General features: G+C 35.8%; 1 protein-coding gene across 1 annotated transcript; it reads right to left on the reverse strand.

Annotated features, from left to right (window-relative positions):
* Positions 1-9909: 9909 nt before the first annotated feature.
* Positions 9910-11066, reverse strand: LOC145494410 (uncharacterized). The gene is made up of 2 exons (XM_081473870.1): positions 10924-11066; positions 9910-10032 (listed from the first exon to the last, which is right to left on the reverse strand). Exons 1-2 carry the CDS (start codon positions 11064-11066, stop codon positions 9912-9914), a joined length of 264 nt encoding a protein of 87 aa, XP_081329996.1. The 3' UTR covers positions 9910-9911.
* Between the last annotated feature and the right edge of the window lie 1150 nt (positions 11067-12216).

The following is a 12216-nucleotide window of genomic DNA, read 5'->3' on the forward strand; positions in this document are numbered from 1 at the left end:
CACTGAAGACAGGGTTTAGATCTTGCTGCCTGCCTGAACAATGTCTAATCAAAATATTTTTTCTTCATAACAATATTCAATGAGAAATTTTATACAGATATAGCATAATTCTTAACAGATTCCATACACTCAGATTATACTGAGAGAGTGATGAAGAACAATTTTCTTCACAGCAGTCTATTAATATAAGTAACTGTAAACATCACACATTGTATTACAATGATCTATGCACTTCAAAATTACAGTAGCTGTAAGTTTAAAAAAACAATATCAAACAGTACCTAAGAGGATAGGAAAGTTCAGAATTGATCAAAACAGTAAGATTACTCAAACTGCACAACTGTAGGCATAAATGCAGACTCCACTTTCTCTGTCAGAATTTGCCCACCTTATGTGAAAGAAAAATTTCTAACAATTTCTGTTTAACATGGAAACAAGGCACCTCACTGTTATAAAACAAAAAGAGCGTTCAGGAACACTACAGTACATTACAGGGATGACAATTAAAGACTGCAATATACATGAACATTTAAATTTGCAGTTGATACATTTAAGTGGGTCAATGTACTCTACATACATGTATACAGTGTCCTCCAAAAACCTGTTGTCATATAGCAGAGGCCATGGACTTTAGCTTTGCCCAACACGTTTTTACATCTTCAATCTAACTTTTTGAGTGGGCTACCAGTTCATTCACACTTCAGTTACGCAACCAGTTTAACCATGCTCAAAGGAGAAGAGTGTGGGTAAAATTGTTTTTATAAAGACCTGACAGATATGGATGCAAGTATTGTAGCTAATGCTACAAGCAATTCTATTCTTTCTTTTTTAATTTGGCATACTCATCTTGGAGATGTTTCCTGGTAGCTGGCAATAGTTTGCTGTCCTCAGTTAAAGAAGCCCTCCCAAAAACAATCATATCTTATTACTAGTTTATTACTAACTTCATGCTACTTGCAACTATCTCATTCCTGGTTGAGGGATGTAAATCTCTATTCTTTTTTCTATCCAAGAGGTTTTGTAGATAGAGGATAGCTATCTTTGACATGGCTTAAAGCTAACTAATATCTATCTATCAGATAGTTAGGAAATAGATTGACTAGCTAAAAACTAGCTTCCTGTGTAGATAGTCAACAGATACTTAGATGGCCTATCTATCCACTAACTTGTCTATCCAAAAACCACCACTAATGTAGTAAGCCAAAACCTAGGCTTTCTGAAGACTATTCCTTACATTGAACAATAAAACACTATCCTATCTAGTAAAAAGATAGCCTATCTGAAAACTACCCATCACTCATATCGTACTGTGATAACCTACCCAAAACCCAGAGATAGTAAAAAGACAGCAGCCAATCTAAAAAATTATCCATCACTCATGTACATGCAGCACTTTAATATTTACCTAACCAAAAGCTTTCTTAGTCACAGGTGGTGAAACTATAGCTAACTATTGAAAACTCTTCATTATTCATTTTATATGGATCTTTGATAACTGCTCTTCAAATCCTAAACCTAAGTGAAATCTCTGTATTTACATAGGAAAATGTATAAATAACTAATAGTTTTATTTAAACCTGCTACAGTTGTACATTAAAATTTAATACCAAAAACCAGGCACATCCAGATGCAAAAGGAGGACAAAATCTGGCTGGAAATGAGTTTCCATTATGTTGCGATTTATCACAAAACTTACTTAAATTTAACATATATCCTTCTAAAATCCTGTTTGAAACACTTCTCAGCTACTTAAATTGGAGTCTAGTAAATGTTTACATTCTTCAGTAAATTTTCATGAAATGTAAACAGATTTCATGACCGGAAAAGCACAAAATATTCTTGACATGAATTTCAAATTTCAATTACAGGAATTTCTTCATGAAAGTATTTTTTTCAATTAATTTTATCCATGAATCATGGGTTTTTCAAATTATGGCAAGACTTATGAACAAAGGTCTGGAAGTGGTTAAAAGTAATTTTCCGTAACCTAGCTGTGAATTATATCTGCTGTTCTAAATAACCTCTATTTGCATAAAGAAATGCCAAATTATAAAGGACCTTTGGAACACTGCCCAATTAAAGAGAACTTCAACCACCCTAATGAAAATAACATCAGTCTTTTGCAACTCAAGTAATAAGTGGCAAACAAATGGTCTTGATAATGTAATATGCACATCTAACATAACCTCAAGAGCACCACCATCAACCTGAAAATCAAAAAGGTGAAGGATGTTGCTTTTTGATATCTTGTGTTTTAGGTGTTGTATACTACATATGTATGCCCAGTTGATCCTAGACAAGATATACACCAGATATATAAGAAGTATATGTAAACTACATGAGAGAGCTCACATTTATTGCACTTATTGTACTTTTACAATGAATGATTTTCCCAACACGAAATTGTTAGTATATTGTTGCGTTGAATACAGTTGCTTTCATAACTCCTTTAGGAAATGAACATTTGTATTCACGAAATCAACAAGACTTAACAGTGTGTTAAAGCATCTGCATCTTCTGTAATCTTCCACGATCAATTTAACCGGCCAGAACGTTTCCAGTATTTTAAGAACCGTCACAAATTATGCAAGAAAATCAGTTTACCTTGGAAAGCTGCAGGAACCATAACCTTTCTGTAAACCTGACGAGTGTAAGAGAAACCGCCAGCTGCTGGCAAATAGTTTGATTGCCACACTGTTTTGCCGACGAAACTTCATACTTTTCCACCTTTACTGGGATTTGACTAAACTGGAATAACAACGGACATCTGTAAACAATTTGTGACTGCTTTCCAACGTAGAGCAAGGCTATATAATAACAGAGAGCTTTGTTATCGAATCCTAACAACATTGACCACGACTTTGCCCGCCATTTTGGTGTTTCCGTCCGATCCCATAATCCTTCGGTCAATCTGATAAATGAATACTTTTGACCAGCAGATTCCCTTTCCAAAGGAGTCGGTTATTTGCGCGCAATTTCGAATCCAACATTGTCAATAGCAGCAAGAAGCATGGAATGATTTGTCCAAGTTCAAATGAGTATCTTGGTTGCTTCGGTGAAAGAAAGGCAAGTCGCAGAAAAGTAAGTATATCATAATTGTTGCTCAACATTACAGTTAGCTGCTCAATCTTTGAATCGAAAGCAATGTTGTGGCTGAAGAAATTTCGTTGTTATATTTATTTCGCGATCACTGAAACACAAGAAAAACGTTTGTTCTCCTGATTTTATTAGCACCCGTAACGAAGAAATTATTCACACGCATTTCCTATGTATGAAATGCTTGCATAATAGCTTGTTAGTGTGCTTTTTGAAGAGGTAACTTAAAGTTTACACTGAATTGATTTGAAGCTACAGATCACGCTCGATACACTTCACTACCGCATTGCCTACATACTGCTCACTATTCTTTACAAAAGAATACACTCCCGATCAATTGATTAATGAAAAACAATGTTAATTCTATCGCTATTTATAAGAATATTTAGCTTCAATTGCTTCATTGCAGAGCAGAGGGAAAAAAAAAGGCAAGAATAGCGGCCCTCAATCCGAAACGAACACATTAAAGCAGAAAACGGAGGTGGCGCAGACGGCAGCTGAGTCCTGATTAAAATTCTTGTTATCTTTGATGTGGACTTTAAACAACAGCTCGTAATTCTGGAGCCTAAATTCATATCTTTTTGAATTGAAAATAAAACCTTTCACTGTCCGAAATGAAACTGCAATTTTTGTCTCGATCCTTTGGCGTGGTTTCAAATCGTTATTAATAATGACGTAGCTGTGAATATTTCATTTGTGTACTTTTCTGATGCCCTTTACTCTGTGATCCTTTTGTCTGTAATGTGTTTAAAGTTACTATCCAATCGTTACTTTTTAGCTATCAGACATCTAGTTAATTTCTTGTGAATTATAAATAGACGGCCATTTCTGTCCTGTCACCTGACAAGGGGGATCAGAAATTCTGAATCCTTTTAAGAATTATGGGTAGATGACCGTTTTGTTCTGATAAGTTATGCACTGGGGGATCAGAATTTTTGAATCCCTTTAAGTCATGTGGGATCAGAAATGCTCTTTCTATCATGTTAGCAGATTTGGTGGGGGAGGGGGATCAGAAATTCGCAATACTTTTAGAACCATGAACAGATAGCCGTTTTTGTCCCGTGAGGTGATGGGGATCAGAAATTCTGGATACATTTAGAATTATAAATAGATGACTGTTTTGCTCTGACGGGTTGTGGACTGGGGATCAGTTTTTTGAAACTATTAAAGTCTTGGGGGATCAGAAATTCTGAATCCTTTTAGAATCATAGATGGATGACCGTTTTATTCTGATAAGTTGTGGGCCGGGAGATCAGAAAATCTGAATCTCTCAAAAAAGGAAAGCGCGATGGGTGCACGATCTTTTTACATTAAATTGTACATTTTGGTGAAATTGGATGTCTGGTCCCTGGCGGACTCAACTGAACACTTCTTTTTCTCCTTCCAATAAGCCAAAACCTTTCGGAAACACAAACTTTTTCGGCATCAAATACCAGTACCCTTCGGAATTTTTCCAAATTGGAATGCCACATTTTAGTTTGGAAGGCGTTTTCAATCGTATTATAAAAAAGGCGGTTTATTTATGCTAGATAGTTGTTATCTTATAGTTTTAGTTCTGTTGACTTCTGTTAGTGTATGGTCAAATGTTTTGTAATTAAGAATTTTCGAAGTAGCGCTTTGAAAATGGCCCTTAAATTAATTGGACTCATACATTAAGCCTGTTGAAATGGTTTTAAGAGTTGAGATTATGTTATGTAAGAAACTGAGAAGTGTTGCTACATGGTGTTGTTTCTTTTTAGCATATTGCAAAATAAAAGTTGGCTTTTATTTTTCATGCAGATCTCGAAAGCTCTTGCGAGTAAGAGGTTTTAATCTTCTTAACCAGAGCGAAATCGTTAATAAAGTCGAATTTCTGTCCACGTTTTTCCAAATCGATTCGTAAACGATAGAAAGTAGGGGTAAACAGGCGAAGCGAGGCACTTGCCTGGGTAAAAATTTGAATTGACTTTTTTTCATGTCAAGTCCCCGTAACAGGCTATGCATTAAAAAAATAAATCAATACAATTATACAAAGAAGCGTTTCTTTTGATATTGCCTCAGTAACAATTTTTAGTCAAGCTACGGCCGTAGTAAGTTTTTTGCTATGAAGTAAAATATATGTGAATTGGTTTTCTCGAAGGCTTGCTATAAAAAGCTATTAATTTCACCCGACAGAAATCGTTGTTAAAGTGAAATTTCCGTCTACCTTTTCATAAACGATAGAAGTTGTTTTCTATAAAATATAACACACGTAATTTTCGACAGTTTCGATAAAAAGTCGTCAATTTACGTCAAAAGAACTGTTGTTAAAGTAAAATTTCCGTTCGAGTCTTAATTATAAACGACAGTTACTTCCCTTCTATGAAGTAAAACGCGTGTAAAACGCCAAAATCGAGGGCTTTGTGGGACGCTGAGTCACTGTGTATTATTAAGGAAGTCGAGTGTTCAATTGAAAATTGGCAGCCAGTGACACTCTTAAAATCGTACTTGATTTTTAAAATTGCCTGAAGAGACAACAATTTGTAATTTGCTGCTGTCTTGTAGTTATGCATGCAAAGCACGTCGCTTTTAACCCGGTAACATCACTTACTAAAGGTCGGTTAATAAAGCAATTTTTTATTTTATTTTTAGCTGGAGCTAAACCATAAACCGAAAATTTATAACTAAGGAAAATGGTTAAAAAGTAGTGTTTTCACAAAGAATTCTGCATCATTCGAAACTAACTAAAAGCAGCTGATAAAAACCCAAAAGCAATTTAATTTTTTTGAGTTTTGTGTACAAAGGTTTATTGCACCCAAATTTCGCCGACAAAAAAAAAATGCTCAGTTGATTAATTTGCTGTGTAAAATTAAACTCACAAGGTCTTAGTACCGAGTTCTTCCGAGAAGATATTTTGATTTGAAGGTTCCAACGGCTATACTTCTGGATTTAGAATTTCCAATCCAAAAGTTTAGAAATCTGTAACAAAACCCAGCATTTGTCCGCGAAGAAAAAGCCATAGATTGAATCGGAAATGGAAAATTAAAATGATTGATTCAGTAACTGACGAAAACAGTGAACACTATTAAATTTCATTCGACTAAATTATCGTGCAAGTAAGACTATTGTTGCATTTTTTTTTTTTTTTTTTTTTGATTCACGATAGAAAAACATAGAATAAGCTTTTGTTCAACTGCGCCGAACTTAAAATTATCGTTGTTAAACTCGTCAACGCAAAAGGTAGTCTTAAAAGCTCATTTTCTGTCACTTTCCCAGCGAAGTGGTTTAGAGTGTTTTTCAGTCTCTCATCGTCAGTTTCAGAATATTCAAAGAGACATAAACTATCTCTTTTGTATAAGAATATGTTTTGTAAGAATGAAATTTTGAAATTTTAAAGTATTGTAAGAATAATTCCGAGACTGAGATTTTGAAAAGAATATAATTTTGTGTGTTGAAAATTTGCTGAAATACAATACAATTATACGTTTTTATCTAACTAAACGGTTTAATATTCTGCCTTTCTCTGAACGGCAAAACTAGTCAAAAAGCAACAAAAACAGCACTAGCCGTATGTTCGATTCTAATAACATTATGTCTGCGACATCAGGCCTTTATTATGGCAGAATAGCTCCAAAATTACTTTAACGCCACCCAGACACCAAATACATTAGAAAACAGAAATGTCATACGCTATAATCTAAGAATATTCATAGGAATATTTTCAGCCCAAAATCGGCAGAAAAATAAGAACATTCAACCTCGGCCAGAAAAACAATTTTCTTACAAAAAAATGTACTGATAAAAACTCCTTCCAAGGTTTATTCAATAGCGATTTAAAGTTTTTGTCCATGGATATCTGTTATTTTAATTGCGGGAGGTCTTTATTGGATCGTAAATTGGGGGAAAGGGGAAATTACTCGCAAAATAACAAGACTAATATTCACCTGTACGGACCGACCAAGCTACTTCAAATATAAGGCTGACGAATTTATGACTCCCAGCGATCAGTTCTGGCCCACTGACGTCTAAGCTAAGAATTTATGCTCGTTTTAATTTTAGGTCACGTTTGCGGAAGTTAAACTGAAATAGGCCTAATCACGGTTTTCGACGCCATCTTGCGGGTAGGAAAAGCGGTCAGAAATTACAGTGTTTGTGTGGGAATCCGATGGCAAATAACTTTTTCAAAAATTGAATTTTTGCCATTTTTGAATCGCAACGTTAAAATACTATATAGAAGATTGTATTCACCACGTTTGAACGGTGCAGCTTGGCTAGAAGACGCTCAGTTAATTTTTCTAATTTTCCATACATTTGTCTGTAAATTTGGCTGGGTAGATACGGTTCGCGGGAAAAAAGTTATAGAAAAATGTATGGGAAATTAAAAATCAACTGAGCGTCTTCTAGCCCACCTACGTTCTTCAAATTTGGTGAATACAATCTGCCACTAGTGTGGTAAAGCTGTGATTCATAAGTCAGGTGCACAATGAATATTTTAAAAAAAGTTATTTGCCATCCGATTCCCATACAAACACTGTAATTTTTGACCGCTTTGCATACCCAGCAACATGGCGTCGAAAACCGTGATTAGGCCTATTGTCCACCATACGCACAGGAAAAATAAATTGCTAAATATTAAAGCCCCAGACTTCGGACTTACTCAGAATAAGGCTGGGGTTTTTACTTAAAACTCTCATCTTCTTCAAACTAAACACACACTTTTCGACCCTTTTATTGAAGCTACGTCAAAATTTTACCAGCTTCTATTACAATGCTTATATTAGTTTTTAATGGCTTTTTTTTTCCTTTTAAAGCAGATTCGTCGGCCATTTCCCGTGGTCCATGTCTTGTGCTGTTTTAAGCCGCACAGTTTACCTACAAAGACAGGAAAATATAAAACTATAGTCAATTAAAAAGCTTTACAGATTTGAACTTTCTAATGTGTCCACCATAACGCTCCTACGTTTGCACCGACTTTCGTTTGTTTTTCTTCCCTCGGTTAGAGATTCTTTTAAGTAATGATCCAGATAAGAACTGTAGCATTTTCTATTATTCTGTGGCAATACGCTTTCCCCACATCAAAACGGTTGTGTTTTCATACGTAGAATGAATCAACCGATGGAAAGAAGGTTATGAAATAAAATGTATTTTAACTCTATTTTGAAAGGTAGTTTCCTTTGTGTTAAAACATTCAACCAATCACAACAGTCGTAAACAAAGACAATAAAAGCTTCCAATTTTCCAACGTTCCCCACGTAGGATTACTGTGGTATTTAGACTCAGAACAGGTTTTGTTGAAAGGAAGATAGTTGATCAGTTACGCATTAATGTATAAACAGCTATCTGAAGTTTTGGTAGAGTTTATTGATTGAGCCAATCAGAAGTATGGTACAACAATAGCAAAATTGCACAAAAGTTAGCACCTTTTTGCATTCCTTGCCGCGTGGTGCCATCCTTCTTATACGGACCGATACTTAATGACTGTCACTCACCGTCAATCACGGCACGTCCCAATACCACAATGAACCAATCAGATACGAGACAAAATCTGTGCAACCCGCGTCAAGCGCGGGAAAGTTTGGTTGATTGGTAAAATAACGAAGCACTAGTACTTATCCAATTGCCACGTCAAGCGAGCGCAAAACATTGGTTAACGCCTCGAAGGCTTGTATTATTTTACCATTAGCAATCGCTTTCTTCTTGTTCTGCAATATATATCGGAACAGAAAACGCAGGATGAAGAATTAAGCGACAACAGGGAATAACATTTTCTCGTGTTTTAGGGTATAAGGGAACCACGACGGCATCTCCCAGCAAAACGTGAAAAAATACATTTTTGATTTTACTTAAGCAAGCAATAATCTAGATTTATTCAGTGTGTCTGTTGGTATCAGACTCCTATTAGCATTGAATTCCAATTAGAAATGTGAAAATTCTGTCGTTGCAATTGACTAGGATTAAGGTTACTTCAAACCTTCGCGGGACTACATTGGTCGATTTTTTTTTGGTCAAAAAAATTAAAGTCCGCGAAGCTCAAGTTTGCATACTGTGAAGGCTAGGGGTTCTGTTATTTCATTGGCTCGCGGCTCTTCAAGTTAACACATTCCTCTGTGAAGGCGTGATATGTTTATGAATCTTTAGAGGGCGAAAACTCGCACTCGTTTTTCGAGAGAATCCCTTCTCTTTAAATGAATTAATAGGGTATGCAGATTTGACGGTTTTCCATGAAATTTGGTCAGAACATTCACTGATAGATATGGAATAAAAGCGTGTCGGCGAATTCCTTTATTTTAATACTTTCCTCGCGGCGGCCTTTAACGCAACAGGTTACGCGAATTTTTCGATAGTCGAAATTGACAGATCTATAAAAAGATAACCAATAGAAATAAAAGAAAATGCTGACACGTTTTTGGAGATTGAGGCTTTGTGATTAACACGGCACAGTTATTTCGCATGAACGATCGCGTTTGATACCCGATTAATTTACTGAAACGTCAGTCGGTCATTTTGGAGTTGACGGCCTCTGCCGACTTTGGAAAACAAAATCCAAAACAAAACATAATTTTGTCAAATTCTAAATTTTATAACCTTTCTGTTGATATATAGTTTGTGGGGGTTTCCTTGAAAACAGCGCGCGTACGAATTTTTTTCTGGAAGACACCCGCGAAGGTTTGAAGTAAGTCAATTCACTCCGTCGTTTTGCAGAATATGGCAAATAAATGTGCTAAGATTTATAACGCACGTGCATTCATTAATCTATTCATTAATCCTTTATTTAGTGACGTTTTCGTTGCCGTTGCTCATTTTAATCCATGTTATTTATGTTCTACAGTGGAACAATAAGAAACGTAAGTGGCCACTTACTCCTCGTCGCTCCTGTTAGTGGTTGTGTACCCTCCCCATCCTTTGCGCTTGCCGTAACGACGATGTCTCCTCCATCCCCAATAGCCACGTTTTCTGGACGGGTTGGAGACTGGATCCCTAAAGTTTGAATTAAAACACACATTCAATCTCACAGTGCTGTTTTCCTTCGGGTACCGATGAAGGCGTGATGGCCTCATGGTTAGTGCGCTCGTCTCCGGATTGTGTTCTCGGGCAAGACAATGCCCCTCTCCACCCAGGTGTATAAATGGGTACCGGCGAACTTTGCTGAGGGGTAACCCTGCGATAAACTAGCATCTCATCCAGGGGGGGAGTAAAAATACTCCTAGTCGCTTCAAGCTACAGAAACCGAGATAAGCTCCGGCCTGACCTGGCTCGTTGCAGACTTTACCTTTTTTTACCTTTACTGATGAAAAGACTGTGCAGCAGTAATACTATCATCTATTTATGAAAATGAAAAACTAGACACGCAAACTGCAGTGATAAAAATGGCAATAAAAGGCATTGCTGGGAAACGAAAATTACATCTTTTTATTTGACGTTTCGTGTGTTTCAACGTGCATCTGCAAAAGTGGCCGTTGAGAAAAAAAGTAACCACTAAATTTAAACTTAAGATAAGTAACTGATTAATATTTCAGGTTCAATAAAATGACGGAAGCTGAAAATTTTGAATAGTAAAAAAAATGAAAAGTACTAAAGATAAAGCTTTTCGACGTTGACATTGTCATCTAATTTTATCACTGCTTCGATGGTTCACCAGTGAGAAAAACGTCCTTTGACCACAAACTCGGTCCAGGGATTAAACTTTCCCAATTTTTTTTCTTTTAATGGGAAATTTGCTTGTTCCTTCGGCTAAAATCTTGAGATATTATTATTTTATTATTTATTTTATTACTTATATTGCGCTTTTTATATAAAAATAGTTAAAAGCAACGTACACTACAGACAAAGTGTTCAAAGGTTTTTTTTTTTTGTCCTTTTTTCCTTTACCTGTGTAACTCCATGCCAAGTTTTTCCAAAAGAGAATCCCTGCTCATCAAATCTGGCTCGTTCTCTTCGTTAATAGGAGAACTTTGGGTGAAGGCGATTAACACAATCACAATTACAACACCAAGAATAAAGGAGCGCTCCATTTTGAAAAGAAGAGTCGCTGCAGTAATCTTCGAACTTCGTGTGGTCGCGAGATCTAGGATAGATGTCATTGTTTAACCCTGTACTCCACCTTATGTACATTGAAAAATTCATATTTTGAGCTAATATAAAAAAAAACGAAGGTAACTTTTTAAAGTAAGGTGAAGCTTTTTAAAGAAACCCCTTGACCTTATAAGGGGTTTGATAAGCCTTTTTTTTCTTTTAGAATTAGACTGTGGTTTTTGAAAACGATAAATTCGGTCGGGAACCAATCTTTTGTTTTTACCAATAATGATTACATGACCATAGTTTCCTATTTAGTGGTTTCTTAGCAACAGGGATTACCATAGCAACGATTGAAGAAGTCGTTAATTTAGTTTAGAAAAAGCTCGCGCCTTAGTTCTTAAGAAAATAAAACTTGCCTACATCGACCTTCTTTAAAGATCTTTCCAATGTACGAATGAATCTTACAAAAATTTATGGACTTTCATAAGGAGGCTGGTAACAGTTTCCAGCACTTTTCCAACAGCTAAACTTTGAAGGGTCAATACTTCCACTGTTTATCAAGAGATGATTCAATAGTTTTATCACAAAATGCCCAATTATTTATAACAAGTTGAGGTCATCCTTTTTTATATAACAGGTTACTATAGCAACAAACCAACCTGTTAAACTCCCTTAATTTTAGCTTTAAGTGCTTATAGCTCAAAAACGGGCTTGACATCCCTATTTTTTATTATCAAATTCTGATAAGCATGATAAGATGCAAATTTTTACGAAGTTTACAAAATTTTGTCTAGGGGGTTCAGAACCACCTTAAATTTTCGAACTTGTTCACCAATTAATGATCAGGCATTTGTGAAAAACTGTTATTGTACTGTAGTATCACTTGATAAAAGGCGGTCAAAGTTCATCTGTCAAAGCATAGCTGTTGGAAAAGTCTTGGAAACGGTTGCCAGCCTCCTTAAATCCGACCAAAAGGTTTCCGTGCCAAACGTTATTAAGGTCTGGTATTTTTTTATTTCAATTCCCTCGTTTCAACTCGATCAGGCTTATATTCTAAGTACTTAGTTAAGTACCTTATTTATACTCAAGAGTATTTTTGATACATAAGCACGTTATTTGTAACTACTCAAGATTGTTCTGGGTACA

The sequence above is a fragment of the Orbicella franksi genome, chromosome 8, assembly GCF_964199315.1.
Source record: "Orbicella franksi chromosome 8, jaOrbFran1.1, whole genome shotgun sequence".
Lineage (NCBI taxonomy): Eukaryota > Metazoa > Cnidaria > Anthozoa > Scleractinia > Merulinidae > Orbicella > Orbicella franksi.

Coding starts and splice junctions, on each gene's coding strand:
- LOC145494410 (XM_081473870.1), bottom strand. CDS start 11,066: ATGGAGCGCTCCTTTATTCTTGGTGTTGTAATTGTGATTGTGTTAATC. Junction 10,033..10,923: donor CTTGGCATGGAGTTACACAG/GTAAAGGAAAAA, acceptor TTCAAACTTTAG/GGATCCAGTCTCCAACCCGT.